General features: G+C 45.8%; 1 protein-coding gene and 2 pseudogenes across 1 annotated transcript; 1 reads left to right on the top strand and 2 right to left on the bottom strand.

Annotated features, from left to right (window-relative positions):
- Window positions 1-1,663: 1,663 nt before the first annotated feature.
- On the bottom strand, window positions 1,664-3,350 carry LOC130371571 (homeobox protein HMX3-like; annotated as a pseudogene).
- A 1,093-nt stretch (window positions 3,351-4,443) lies between these two features.
- Window positions 4,444-10,139, bottom strand: acadsb (acyl-CoA dehydrogenase short/branched chain). Its single transcript, XM_056577395.1, has 11 exons — window positions 10,033-10,139; window positions 9,545-9,692; window positions 9,347-9,447; window positions 9,027-9,233; window positions 8,724-8,894; window positions 8,328-8,453; window positions 8,148-8,240; window positions 7,723-7,812; window positions 7,457-7,594; window positions 7,249-7,348; window positions 4,444-5,217 (listed from the first exon to the last, which is right to left on the bottom strand). The coding sequence occupies exons 1-11, from the start codon at window positions 10,063-10,065 to the stop codon at window positions 5,141-5,143; spliced, it is 1,284 nt and encodes a 427-aa protein (XP_056433370.1). The 5' UTR covers window positions 10,066-10,139; the 3' UTR covers window positions 4,444-5,140.
- A 322-nt stretch (window positions 10,140-10,461) lies between these two features.
- LOC130371566 (zinc finger protein Pegasus-like) lies at window positions 10,462-13,463 on the top strand (annotated as a pseudogene).
- Window positions 13,464-15,790: the final 2,327 nt, after the last annotated feature.

Genomic DNA, 15,790 nt, shown 5'->3' with positions numbered 1-15,790 from the left:
CGCGCGCTGCCTCTGCGCAGAACATTATTTCCATACACTACAGCACAGCCGCCCGTCAATGCACTGCGTTGTTTTTATAGGCCTATTCACACGTTGACTTATTACTATCTTACATTTAAATCGGACTATCCAAACACAGCATTTAGAACAAGTAACAGTCGATACACATGTTGGTGGATTAGGTTAAAGCGTGCTCACATAGGTTTAGCCTAACGAATAAATAAATAAGACATTTTGGGATTTATTTGGTGAATATATATCATATGGTTGGAGATTGTGGCCTAATATATGTGTAATGAAAAATAAATATCAATATCCCTATTTATGTTTAAAAAAGCTATAGGCTAGCCTTGGCTACTTTAAATGTTACGCAAATAATCAAGAAGTAGGCCTATCCGAATTTATCCTAAAAAGAAAATAGGCCTATAGGTATTCACATCTACCCCTCAATCATTTGAATCATTTCATGAAATAACTTTGAAAAAAATAGCATATGGTTGCCTTTATTGGCCTTAATAGTCAATGCGGTGGAAAAATGTTGGTTCATCCTAAATTGTAATTACGTTAGGTCCTACATTTATTCGTTCAAAGAAACCGAAGTCGGTTGACTGTCTATTATATGCGACAATAACAAAAGCATAAGGGTTAAAACATAAAAGTGCATTGTTTCTGATTTCTTAATTGCTTCCTTAACTTGGAATATAAAAGCATATTGAGGACAGAATTTTACGTTTTTAGCACATAACGCATGAATACATCCAAATTGCTCGTTTTTTTTTAATCATTGAGACTTCATGTATGCATGCAATATACCGATAGGTAGGCATTTTTTATTTAGGCGAGACTCAGAAGATTATCATGAGCCTTTTCTTTAACGATAGGGCTCAATATAGGCCTAATGGATCGCATCCTTGGAAAGCAATGCCATTAAGACAATAAATACACAACTCCATCATGACGAAAAGCCTTCATTTTATATAAATCCCAACATTTTCTATAAAGCACCATATTTAACAAGTGCGAGCATTTCTACAATACAAGTGTACAATGTTAATGAATAACTCATACAAACAGTGGTTGATATTTGGCTTTTTCATGGCTTAAAGTACGCTATAAATTACAGTGACATTTCTTTCAAAATTAATGGCCTATTAGGCGATAGGGCTTATACCTGCAGCTTTTTGGAACGCATTAATGAAAATGATTGTCCGTGTGAGTGTGTGTGTGTGTGTGTGTGTGTGTGTGTGTGTGTGTGTGTGTGTGTGTGTGTGTGTGTGTGTGGAGAGAGAGAGAGAGAGATTTGAGTGAGAGAATGGAATTATGCGCGCAATAAGCGAACAATATTGCACAATATTGTAAAGTATCAAATATATCCACATTTCTGTCCAAACACTGACACACATTTTTTTCTATAAAATACATATTAACATGGAACTCTATGTAAACAACATTATCTTCTGCTTCAAATAAGATTAGGCACACTGAAATGTAGCATTATCTTACAAAGCATTTCCTTATAATATCAATTTTACATTCAATTTGAACATAGGGCTTTAAGTCACAATATAATAAAGTATAGGAATAATAATAATAATAATAATAATAATAATAATAATAATAATAATAATGTATATTCATGAAATCCACAAATAATACCAAATAATTCTCTGCAAGTTTCTATGAATTTCCAAAAAGAAAAGAACTGCGATAAACAACCACCGGGACCTAGACGGGCCTGAGCAAGGGGCCGGACGTCACGATGGGGTGGGAATAGTACATCGGGTGCGGAAACGACAGGAGCGACTGGCCGCTCGGGGAGTTTCCTGCGGAGCTCCCAGTCTCGGAACCTCCGTTGTCGTGGTACAAGATGGGCACACGCACGATCCTCTGGGCCGTGGCGTGGCTCAGACTGACTGCCTCCAGCTCGGCCGCCAGCTGCCTCTTCCACTTGTTCCTCCGGTTCTGGAACCAGATCTTCACCTGGGTCTCTGTGAGGTGCAGCGAGGCCGCCAATCCGGCCCGCTCGGAGCTGCTCAGGTAGCGCTTCAGGTCAAAGGTGGACTCCAGCTGGAACACCTGGCTCCTGGAGAACACGGTGCGCGTTTTCTTCTTCCGGCAAGCTTTCTTGTCCGAGGCATCGTCTAGGTTCTTCCAGTCGTCCCCCGCGTTCCGTCGTGTTTGGGGTCTTCGGTGTCGCTCTCCTCCAGGACAATGTCTTCTGAGGTGCTTTTGTCGTCCTCTTCCTCTTTGAGATCAGGTTCACTTTTGTGGAGGAGGATAGCCGGGGAGTGTCGCTCCCTGGCCGGCGGCGAGTCTCGAACACCGCATCTCTCTGAGAGGCCTACTGCATGGGGGTCAGACACAAAGATACTCAGATGAGTATGACAGCTTTTTTTTTATAGCTTCCTGGATGAAAGGTAAATAAGATCCATGCAGATCCATTTAAATGAATCATAAGCCGAGACATAACCTTTAGGCAGGTTGTCCTGCAGGCTATTGATGCTTCATTATTGGGGATGCCAGACATTTGTTAGTTAAAGCAATTATAAAAGGCAACATAACGGAATGCACCACTACAACAAAACTATCCTTATTATGATGATTGATTATGACAGTCTTGATGATAGGTTCGATTTACTTTTCGATAGTTTTTATATAGATATATATATTTTACAAATCCCCTATAAATAGAGAATTCTCCTGACTGTACCTGAGGTTCTGAGGTGGCCCATGGCGCCCAGGGTGTAGGGGTTCCACCAGGCGGAGGCTGCTAGTCCGACCCGCTGAGACGGGAACTCAAACCGGGGAAAAGTTAGGTCTCCGATCCGGGAGAAGATACTCCCTTCGAATAGTCCCCTGGAGGGTGGCGGGAACGTCCTGGGCTTGGCGGGCTTGTTGTCGATGTTGAGGAGGTTCTTGATGGAGAAAGGCGACTCCTTGACGTGCAGCGGCACCGTCTCTTGCGCTCGGGGGTCTGCCATCATCCTTCAATCCGCATCACCATTGAGAGTCCTTTACGAATACAAACCGTAGTGTGTCGATGTTTGCGCGGGTCGCGTTCACATGTGGTCTGTGAAAGAGTTTAAAATTGGTCCTTCCTATATTAAAATAAAAACCGCGTCAAATGGCACGAAGAGTTTGGAGCGATCCAAAGCAGCGATCAATGCGTCAAAGTGGGGCTCGATTGTAAACGATGAAATAAACTTGGTACCTAAGTTAAATGCACTAAATCTCTGCCATCGGGCAGGTATACTAGGACGGCAAATAGGATTTGAGATGTAACAGAGCGGAGGCAGGAAGGAGATATGACCAGAATAGACTCAGAGGAAAGGCCCTATACACGTTTTGCCTTCCAGCTGAACAACATGGACTCATCAATCAACCAATTAGATTAAAGAGACAAATGGCGCATGGTTTTACCCCATGCACAACCCACAATCAGCTGTCACTCAAACATCTCTCTCTCTCCCTCTCTCTCTCCACTCCCACTTTTCCCCCCCTCTCTCTCTCTCTGAAATTACTTTAGATTTGCATTGCGCACGCATATTAAATAGAGATGTAAAGACATGGTTTCACAATAATTTGTTCCTAAAATGCCACATGAAACTATTATTCTGCTATTGCTCTCTCAGAATTAAACAGGTGGCTCTCAAATGCTGAAATATTGTTCAATCAGACGATAGACTATATAACATTCACGGTAGTCCGGTATCTGCATGTCACAAGGTACCTTTTGAATCGCTATTAACGTCATTTTCAGGTTTCTAGTCAGATAAGTGTTCTTCTACCAAAATCTTAAGGTACAAATGATTATTCTATAGACGTAATCAGAATGACGGTCTCTAATATAACGAATTGGATGAAACATATTTTAGGATGAGACCATTTATTGGACACAATTTTATTTTATATTTCTGATTCATACGTCATTAAACCGCCTCGATGGGATCGGCTTGAATACATGTTTTGTTTCAGCATTTCCTACGTTACTGCAAAAGCGTTACAAACCTTCACATACAATCTTAAAAAGCCACTTAACGTTATTATATGTGCCCAAGTCTTTAGAAAGCTTTTCAGTCAGGTTAATGTAGCCTACCTTAATTCAATCAGCAGCATCGTAAAGTCACTACCTATGTTCAAAACCCGAGGTCAGGCAAGGAAATGCTGCCATCTATTGGTAAACCAAGGTTTTCGCCTTAGTTGGTCTACAATATAAAGTAGGAACCACACTAATCTGCGAGCTCACGTTTTATTTGCTCGGGCATATGATGCGAATTGGTCTGGCGATGTAAATGTGGTTATAGTGTAGAGTGCGGGTTATACTTCCCACTTTACTCTTTTTAGGAAAGTGAAGGCATGGCCTACCATTCAGTGAACTTGAACATTAAAAAAATTACACATTAGTTATAAACATGAGTTTGTGATTCATTAACATTAAAAAAAAAAAAAAAAAAGAATAGGAGGGTCATTTGCTTGTCATGAACATTTATTAAAATATCAACATATTTGTTAATATTCGTTTCCTAGCTTACAGATAAACCATTTAACCATTATGTTGAATCCTTCCTTAAATGTTTACAACCAAGTACTGTACACTATTTATAATCCACTCAAAAGGTTAAACTACATAGATGAGATATCGCGCTACTTTCAGAAGAGCTAACTATTACACACGTCAAACACACTCAACGATTAGAGTTAAAACTACAAGGGCTTTGGAGTGAAGTAGATATTGTGAAGGCACTGTTCGTATCCAATCATAGCCCGACTAATATACATCAACAGCTGGAACAGAGGATGGCTGTATCAGTGACATCAGTATTGAGAATTTGGTGACCTCATAGCAAATCTGTAGCACAATCTGTGCTAAAGACAAATAACAAACCAAACTGAACGCAAAGTGACAACTGGTAGGGTAAAAGGCATGTGAAACACACATACAGTGTGTATGTGTGTTTCACATGCCTTTTAGCTCACCTGTGGCATGGATAGCTAGTCCCATTTCGTTAACTCATTTGAATACAAAGACCGGACGAGGCATCGAGCAGAATTCATTCAGAGCCTAATCTTGACAGTGAGTCAGAGTTCTGGAGGGTAGATGCGGTGGAGTGTGTGGCTCTCAGTATCCAGATGGAGCCCTTCAGTGGTCATACTCCTTGTCGATGTATTTAGCCATGGTGGACAGCTGGATGTTGGTTGTGCCTTCATAAATGGTACCTGGGTGTCAACACAAATGGAGACAAACGTCAACACTACTGCAAAAAAAATTAGGGAATTTAAAAGACTGTTTATAATTCTGACATTGTATCCAATTAAAGCATCGCGATGGCTTGTGTGACCTGTGCACACTGATTACTGAATTTGCAACAGGTGTGCAGCCTCACCTGGCCCCAGAGGCCAATCAGAGATCACCAGGTAAGGCTGCTTGAACCAGCCATCAGCCATACACACGGTGGGAGGGTTGGAGTGTGTTCCATCGATGGATGACGGAGGGCGTGTCTGAGGTATGGGGGACGCGATCTGATTGGCCTACGGATCCGTTGCGGTCTGAGAGGCTGAACATTTCTCAACTTTTTCACGCAGGCAACGGAGCTGACTGAACGGATTGACCCACAATGCATTTCTAAAGCGCCCCATGCAAATTGAATGAGATCCGTCAACGGACGTGTACAGTGTGAACGCGGCGTGAGGTCTACCATGCTCAACGTTATAGCTATATGTGAGAAATGTACTGTACTAAATTATCAATACCTATTAGAGATTAAGGAAACAGGTCAAGTCGGGTCAAAAACTGGCTTCTCTGACAACAATGCATCAGCAAGTATGTTCTCCTTTGAAATTACAGTTCAGAATAAAATAATGGTGAAAGTCTCAAAATATATATGTTGCTTTGGCTCGTCTTGCGAACCTGTTCCTACATTGTCTTTTACCTGGAAACCCGTTTGAGTGTCCTGTTCCTTCATTGTCTTTAACCTGGAAACCCGTTTGAGTGTCCTGTTCCTTCATTGTCTTTAACCTGGAAACCCGTTTGAGTGTCCTGTTCCTTCATTGTCTTTATCCTGGCAACCCACATGAGCATAGTGTGTGTGTGGGGGGGGGGGGGGGGAGACAACTCTCCAATATTTGGATTTTTGGTGTCAATGTACCGGTAATTCAGAGCAAGATTTTGAAACAGAAATCATTCTCTGCTCCCTCCCTTCCTACTTTTCTCCATAATTGAGAAGTATCTAAATTCACACACACGTGATTGTCAGGCTAGATGGATTCCCTGTACCAATCGGGGAATTGATGCCCTGATTGGTCAGAAATGAGACGGGCGCAGTCTAGGGGCTTGTTCACACTATATACGTTATATATTTTTTCAGAAATGTGGAATGATAGGATTGCTTTTTGTCACCTGTTGTTTGTGTCATCTTTTGTATTTAAATCCACATATTGGCTTTGTAGCGGGAAGCGATTTGATTGGCTGCAGTATGCGGCTACAAAGAGTAGCCCCCTATACGTCATCAGACACGCCCTTGGTCATCCGTCGATGGACGGATGTAGTGTGAACAAGGCGTAAAACGCTCATACAAAGGAAGGCAGTCAATCCTGAAACATATTCTCACTAATAGCGGATTGGATGGCTACGCCATTTTTGACACATAACATTAACTAATAGCGCCTTAATCTTAGCAAAAATTTAGCAACTTTTAACGGATTTCGATAATCCCTCATAAGCAAATAAGAGATACAAAATGGCAGTCATGCATGACTCCTTAGTAATGACACTTGTGTTCTTCAACTTCTGGTTCAACCTAGTTCAGAGCAGGTCATTCCTGTGGTGTCGGGTTGCATGGGCACCATGGCCGGAGAGAGATCAATGAGCACGGAGAACTGCCCCCTCTACGCCCCCACCCCACAGCCAATCACCAGCAATCATACCTTTTATTTTCCCATCAGCTTCATGCACCAACAGCTAAACTACCCTTGTATACAGAAGAACATGCCTTCTATGACACGTTGAGATGTGAAATGTCACCTGTAATTGTTCACACCACCAAATGAAATGTTTAGAAGTACCTTTTGTTGTCACTGATTTCTCTGGCTGCTCTGCACGCTTGTTCAGTTGTTATATATAAACTTTTACCTTGCTGCACACATTTGTTCAAATTATTGCTTTGTTCTCAGCCCAGCATTTCGTTTTGAAGGAAAGCGTCTGATGAATGGCTACATGGGAAAGTCAAAGTGGGCGCCTTCTGTGCTCACCTATTTTACAGTCTCTGTAGTACTTCTCGATGGGGTAGTCCTTCGTGAAACCGACCCCTCCCATCCATTCTATGCATTTCGACGTGGTCAGAGTGGCCACCTGCAAGACATAGAATGACAAAGCTTTTAGTTAAAGAGTTTAAGTTAAACCACGGCACTATGGTGCCGTGTATGTATTCCACCGCCGCCCACACGTCCCAACCCCCACCTCGGAGGTGAAGTATTTGGCCATGCAGGCCTCCTTGATGAAGGGCCTCCCCGCCTCTTTGAGGCGGGCCGCATTGTAGGTCAGTAGCCTGGCCGCTTCGATCTGTGTCGCAACGTGGGATATTTGGTGCTGCAGCCCCTGAAATACACAACCACACCCTCTGAGTGAAGACACGCTCAAAACCCCAAGGTAAAGGAACACGTTGCTGAAAAAAAACGCCGTTATCCTCAGGCGACTGTGATGGTATTTGGTTTGAAGTCGTTTACCTGGAAGTCAAAGATCCGCTGCCCAAACTGGATCCTCTGCTGGGTGTACGGGATGGTGTGGTCGAAACAACCCTGGGCCACACCCAGCATCTAAAACACAACGGTACTGATTACACACTACCTAAAACATACTTATGCATTTCATGTTTCATTTCTGCCAAACCAAGTTCACCAGATACCATTAAATTCTCTGGACCTTTTAAGATTAAATTTACATTTAGGGCATTTCGCGGTCAACCATGCAAGGTTACAGCAAGGCAAGCAGGTAGGGTTAGGCGTCTTGCTCAGGGACACCTCGACACTTCATCAAACAAGCAACCTTTTCACTCAAGTCAATTCAAATAGGAGAAATCCAGCCAAAAGCAACATATAGCCTCATCATGGGTCGAACCATCCTTCCACAGGAGCGTGTGTCAGTTCCTCACCTGAGCAGCAATCCCAATACGGCCTTCATTCAGCATCCCGATGGCGTACTTATAACCGTGACCCACTTGGCCCAGGATGTTTTTCTCTGGCACCTAGAAAAACCAGCAGCAGCATGAGTGACGTTGTAATGTCGTCATCGGATGGATCTCAACGGTGAGACTTTACTCTGCGACTCGCACCTTGACGTTGTCGAAGTTGAGAGGACAGGTGGAGGAGGCGCGGAGGCCCAGCTTGTTCTCCTTCTTGCCGATCGCCATCCCCTCCGTGTCGCGGTCCACCATGAAGCACGTGATGCCCCTGTAGCCCTGCAGCGGGAGAAGGAGCACGCTGCCGATTGGTCTAAAGAGGCGACGACATCTTAATGAATAAGAAGGACACGCCACGACCAATGATGTCATCGTCGGACCTCGGTTGTGCCCCCGTACAACTCAGAAGAGATGGTGCAACAGAAAAAGTTGATCATTTTTGATGTTCGATTGTTACGGTGCATATGATCCATTTATATGGTACGCCCATATTTCGCACCATGAGGTGCGACAGCCTGTGTCACATCTAGTGGAACTCGAACCACTCACCGCTGCTGGGTCCACGTTGGCCATCACCAGGAACACTCCGGCATGCTCTGCATTGCTGATCCACATCTTGGACCCGTTGATGACGTAGTAGTCCTTGTGTTTCTCCGCACGCGTCTTCAGCGCAAACGCGTCGCTGCCCGCCTCCGCCTCAGAGAGGCAGAAGCTGCCCACCTGTTTTTGTATCAGAGAGTAGCGTTTGTGGTCAACAATTCAATTCAATTTTTTTTTTACCATGAAGACATTTATTGATTATTATAGGGAACAGGGAAATCTTAAATGTAAGAATACTTGAGCGTTACTGACCGTATCAGTGGACAGCCGGGAGAGGTACTGTTCCTTCTGCTGGGGGGTTCCCAGGTTGCTTAGCAGTGTGTTGATGAGCGTGTTCTGGATGTCACACAGCACGGCCACCGAGGCGTCCACCTTCGCCAGCTCCTCGATCACCAGGATGGACGAGAAGAAGGTGGAGCCGGTTCCTCCATACTCCGGATCGATCTCTATACCCATGAGCTGTGGGGGGTTTACGTCCAACGTGATGAAACAAAAGCATTGTGAGCCCTCTAGAGGAATCTGGGATGAGCACAAATGAATTGACTTGAATACAAAACGGATAACACACATACCCCCTGGTCGAAAAGGGATTTAATAACTGCTGGATCCATGGCTGATTCCTCGTCCATCTTCGAGACATACGGAGCAATGCAGTCCCGGGCATACTTTTGCACTGTGGTGACCAAAGACGATGCGAAAAGTTTAAAATAATGGCTATTTCGAATGTTTGGCAAACATAAACAATACATTTATCCCACATTTGTCCTCACCTGCTTCCCGCATCATGCCCTCTTCCTCTGAGAAGGTCTGCAGAGGAGCGAAGGACACCGCGGGAGGTTGCTGTGAGGGAACATCTGCGAGAGAGGCTGTGGACCTGCTCCGTAGGGCTGCCCAGGGCACACATGGGTGCCTGCTTGCCTGCAAATTGAGATCTATTGAGCATAAACCCTTTGCTTACATATATCACAAGGGTGCAAGGGTGCAATTGCACGCACAAGTAAGTGCATTAAGGTTAATTATCACGATTGACTACCATTAGGCCAGTGTCTATGCGATATAACAACGTATTTACTATTGTTTGTAACGCAGCCTATCAATGACTGAAAGCAATACGAGCTGTGGGTTACAAGGTGACGTCCGTGACTCCGTGTTGACAACCTGTTTGCAATAAAGATACGCACGTAAAGCAAGATCTATCCAAAATCAACGTCATCCAAAAACAAAACAGTGGTTATAAACTAAACAAAGGTACACTCACCTTCGACAAAATTCGGACCAGAGACGATGACATAACTTCAAATGTTTACATAAATTCTCCTCTTCTTCTTCCCCTTTTTTTATATTCGGTGAGAACATACGGTTTGTGGTACGTGCGCCCCGTCCTGGCAGGTGGCTTACATTGCATTAGGCTCGACACTAATATTTTATAATTTCTATCTGAAATAGAAGATATACATATTGATAAATAGCAGATATAGCGCAGATAACGTTATGAATAAATAAACTGTATACATAACTTGAATAGTGTCTGTGGGAAATATATATATATATATATTTGAATATATATACCAATCCTTTGTTACACAGTGTCTATGTGATATAGCATATATACTTATTAACACAGATAATTGCATACATTTACAGCCTGTTCTGTTGTATGGAGTGTCTATGGGAAAAGCCAGGCAGGAATCCCGCTACGTTTGACCGGAAGCGACTATGTGTTTTCGGCCAAAGCTGAAAACCGGAAGCACTCTAGTTGGCTGTTGCTCTTGGCTAGCTCCTATTAGCCATTTCATGCAATCCTGGTTTAAGTTGTTATTTTTAAATAGCCACCGGAGTATTTTTAAGTTTATAGCTAATTTCACATTCGGAACTAGACTAGGGCGATATTAAATCTGTTAAACACGTAGATTGTGGTATTAACAGAGATCTAGCCACTGGCGGGAGGTAACACATTAGCACGGACTACAATGTTAGCGGTGGTGTCTTGAGGCTTAGCATTAGACCCAGACTATAAAGGATGTTATACAGAAAGAGAGACTTCCAACACGTCTGTCTCCATCGGCAGGCAGTCTACTGCCCGTGCGCTGGTAGTCGTCGAGGTTGAAGTCGTACCACCCAGCACTGGTCTAGGACCACAGGAACAGTCACCATGGAGGACCTGAAGCCAGAGTCTGTGGACTTTGTGAAAGAGTTTCAGGAATATCTCACGCAACAAACCCAGCATGTCAACATGATCTCCGGCTCCGTCTGCGGGGAGAACAACCAGGGCGATTCGTTCCAGGCTGGTGAGGAACTGGGCAATCAATTGGAGATCTAAGACCAGACAAGTCTAGAAAACCACCCTATTTTGTCAACACATTCCTAATCGTTTGTGCGTGGTTTTTTCAGTTACCACAGCCAGTGACCAGGGCGGCCTGGACCCCCCGTCGGTGGAGGTCAGCCTGTCGCTGGATGATGGGGCGGAACTACAAATGGACGGATTGGAGAGGACTCCCGACGGGAAGTACAAGTGTAGCTACTGCAACTATGTCAACAAAGGCATGGCTCGTCTAATAGAGCACATCCGTATCCACACAGGTAATGTCCATGAACAAATCCATTGTCACTGTTTCAATACCAGAAGGCTACACTTAAGGCCACACAATCGTTTAGTTCCTGCTTTGAAACCTTCCTGTGTTCATAGCGTTGTCCTAATTCCACACCCTTGCTTTCTTTTCCTCTCCCCCTCAGGAGAAAAGCCACATCGGTGTCAGCTGTGCCCCTTCGCCTCGGCCTATGAGCGCCACCTGGAGGCCCACATGCGCTCCCACACGGGGGAGAAGCCCTACAAGTGCGACCTCTGTGCCTTCTGCTGCAGCGACCGCAGCAACCTCTCCCACCACCGCCGCCGCCGCCACAAGCTGCTGCCCATGCGCGGCGTGCGCTCGCCCTTCACCAACAAGAGGATGCTCAGCGTCCTGCAGAAGAGGGCCACCTCCCTGGGCTTCGGCCGACGGTTGCTCGGCAACTACAGCGGTCCTCCGTCGCTGCTGGGGCCCCGGGCCGACTACTCTGGCGGTCTGGCGCACGACGCCACGCGGCCCACCTGAGCATCGGCGTCAGCGGCGAGTACAAGACCACGCCCGTCGTCAAACCGCACGAGAGCGGCAGCAACGGCGGCGGCGGCGGCGGTAGTGGCGTCGGACGGGGCGCCAACGGCCTGCCCTCCGCCGACAGCCCCCTGGACCAGCTGTCCACGCTGGCCGGCCAGCTGGCCACCCTGCCCCAGCGGCCCCAGAGCCCCCGCTCCCTGGACCGGCTGTCCTGCGAGGACGACGTGAAGCCCATCCTCGTCCAGCAGGCGTCGGGCCCGCCGCTGGCCGTGGCCGTCAACGGCTCGCAGACGGCCCGCAGCCCCAAGGAGGAGGACTCCGACCCGGCCGGCTGCCGGGCCACGGCCCGGGCAGCGGCGGGGGGGGGGAGGAGGGGGCGCGGGCGGGTTCGACGACGGCGGCGGCGAGCGCGCGCTCCTCAGTCAGCCCGGCGTGGCAGCGGCCGCCCCCTCCGCCAGCCCGCCCAGGATCCGGCGGCCTCGCACAAGTGCCAACACTGTGACATCCAGTTCTCGGATAACATCCTGTACACCATACACATGGGTTGCCACGGCTACGAGCACCCCTTCCAGTGCAACATCTGCGGCACCATGTGCAGGGACAAGTACGACTTTGCCTGCCACTACGCGCGCGGACATCACCACAAGTGACGGGGCGGGCTGGGGCCGGCGTTTGATCATGAGGAATCCTGTGCTAAAACCTTTTAACTTTCATCAATTGCCATTTGTTTCTTTTGTCAACGTCACACCATCTGTCGAATTGTATTGGCGGTTTTTGTGTCATTTTTGGTTTGCATTCGCCCTTTATAGATTTCTACCCTTATTTATTTTCAATGCGATTTGGATTGTCTCGTATGTCCAATTCTACGTTCTTCACACCAGAGCATAAGGGCTCATTTGTTGACGTGTCAACCTGTTGCTGTGGCAACTCCTACCAGAAACTGATGTATTTAAAATGCGGTCTTCCAGCTCTATAGAGGAACAACTGTTCTCCTGTTGGATGTTTCGGAGAAGTCCTGTGACTCATTGTCCCAATGTTAGGGCGAGCATGCTTGCTATCTTGATTTCCTTCATACCTCATTGTGCACCAAATTGTATGAGAAATCGTTTAAGTAGCAGAAGTAGCCAGAATTCCCCCCCCCCCCCCACACACATTTTCATATTCACTGTAAATTATTCAAAAAAGAGCATTGTAGCATTGTGGTGCTTGGTTATTTCTTCTTTGTATGACTTATTTTTTATCTTGAAAGAAAAATGAGAAGGAAAAACAGATCTAGTGTTGTATACGTTGTGACATTTTAATGAAAACGCTGATTTAATCGTTCTTCGTAATGTGTGAATGTGAAGTGTTGTTGACAGGGTAACTGTTTTCTACTAACAAGTCTTGAGTGCAGTATTTGCATCATAGAATAAACCGAGGCCAAACTATGAAGCCATTTTTGTCTCAATTGTGGATTATGTCAGCACTTTAATTTTCCAATTTTGGATTTTCATTGAAGATGGACACAATATAAATGACATCTTGAAATATTCATTTAGAATATCGCTCAGTCCAACATTGAACCCAAAGCATTTGGTACTGTAAAATTGACATTTGTGCGTATTAAACATAGGGACTGTTATGGCGCGTTCGCACCAAAAGTGACGGGGCGTCGCGACTTCCATACAAGGTCAACGTATGCCCACTAGAGGGCAGGAGAGACGTTGACTATTATACTACAAGCAGAATCAACAGCAGCCATTAGGAGCCCAGTCAGGGGCCCCTGAAGGAGCAGTGAGGGGGGGGGGGGATGAGAATGAGGGCGTGGCCCGCTGCTCTGGGCTATAATATCTACTGGACATGACTGCAGTGTGGAGGTCCGGCCAGCAGGGGCAGCACTGAGGAGGCCTCAGTCCTGTTTGCTCTGGAAGAATGGCAGAACGTCACTCACTGGTGTCTCACTGGTGTCTTACTGGTGTTGAATCCATCCTCACTGATGGTGCGCCCTCACATAACTTGAACAACAAAGGATTAGATAAGTTAAACACTGATGAAGGGGTGAATGGAGACCCACTGTTGTGTGTGTGCTAATATCCCCCTCCACACTGATGAAGGGGTGAATGGAGACTCCACTGTTTTGTGGGAGGAAGACTTGGGGGATTTCAACTGAACTAACGGGAAGAATCATCTGAACACACAAGAACGTTCAGTTGATGCACTGAGTTGTTTATTAACGTTATGCTTGATGAACAATTACAAATCATAAACAGGCATCTTTAATAACTGAACATGTGACTTGTTGTCCCAACAGAACACAAATAACCGATCTTCTGTTTAAAGTAATTTACAACATTGTTACCCTTACCCATAGAACCCTTATCATCATTTATGAATATGTTGTTAAATCTGCTTTAAATCACGTTCCATGTCAGGCATGGCAAAATAGAAACTGATTTTAGATCCCTTTAATACGATGTTGAAAATATAAAATATTGTAGTAAGATAACATACCGTAAATCTTTGTGTAACCTGCTTAACCCAAAGGAAAATCTTCCTTTCATGGTTTGTCATGCTGAACCTTTCAGAAGCCCTATAAAACGCAGCATTTGGAGCACAGTGGAGTATTTAAATCAAACACTTGTTGTACTTCCACTGAACGGGTTGACCCCTCAGAGCACCAACAGCTGCTGCTCAACAACCCGATGCACTACAGGTACGTCCATGGGTCCACAGGTATTCAAACGTCCCCCTAACAGCTGGTCCTCAACAACGTCAGGACTGTGAGGACCCCCCAGACCCAAGCGGCCCCCTCTAATCTGACGCTCAGCAGCCCAGCTGAACACAGAGGGCTGAGAGATGAACCACGAGAGACACTGATGTTACCTGCTTACCACCTGCACACAGACCTGCTGTGTGTTTACATTCATGAACGATGTGTGTGTGTGTGTATCTGTATGACTGTGTACATGTCTGTGCATGTGTGTGTGTGTGTGTGTGTGTGTGTGTGTGTGTTTTTACGTGTGTGTGTGTGTGTTTATAGATTACTGAACGATGTATGGATGCGTTTATCTTTGTGTACATGTGTGTGTGTGCATATAGATTCATAAACAATGTGTGTGTGCGGGTGTTTGTGTGTTTAAGAAATGCATCGCTCTTCTCCAGACTCTTCTGCAGAGCTAATTCAAATGGCCGGCAGAATGGGCGGTGACAGTCCAGGACACAGAGACACTGAGTCACCAGGTCCAAAAAGCTAAACCCAGGGAGGAGGTCCTCCTGGGTGAAGGTGGCCTGGAAGGTGCCGAAGTGTGTCAGTGTGTCTGAGGACCCTCCTACACCTGGGGACACACTGTAGAAGGACAGAGTGCCAGCGGGCCGGTCCAGATACACTCCTACTCTGGTAGTGTAAATGGGGCCGGAACGTAGGACTTTAAGAACACCGTTGTGACGGGCGTAGCAACCATTAGGAAAACAACTAAGACACCAGGACTTGGTACTCTGTCCAAGCGTGCCGTCACGACTCGCTCCTCTCCTGGTGATTCCTCTGTATGCCACTCCTATATCAACCCGTCCTTTCCACTCCACCTCCCAGTAACAGCGGCCAGGCAGAGCCTCTCTACCCAACACCTGGAGCCAGTGGTCAAATCTGTCTGGGTGATCCGGATACAACTGGTCCTCTTCAACCCGCGTCGCCTTTCTGTTGTCCTCAGACAGAGAGAGTCGTCTGCTGGCTGTGTTGGGGTCCAGGGTGAGTTCACAGGCATCTGACGGAAGAAACAGACATGATTAGGCTGCTAAATTATTATTAATTATCATCATCATCATCCTCTTCATGGTTATTTTAATAAACAGCATCACCCGCTCTAGTTGAAATATAAGGCAAAATGCATGCATCATTCAAAACATGTGATTATGATTATTATGTCCTATGTCTAATGTAATACC

Source organism: Gadus chalcogrammus, chromosome 18 (genome assembly GCF_026213295.1).
Source record: "Gadus chalcogrammus isolate NIFS_2021 chromosome 18, NIFS_Gcha_1.0, whole genome shotgun sequence".
In the NCBI taxonomy this organism is placed as follows: domain Eukaryota; kingdom Metazoa; phylum Chordata; class Actinopteri; order Gadiformes; family Gadidae; genus Gadus; species Gadus chalcogrammus.
The sequence above is the reverse complement of the archived record's forward strand: the minus strand, read 5'-3'. Positions and strand labels throughout refer to the sequence as shown.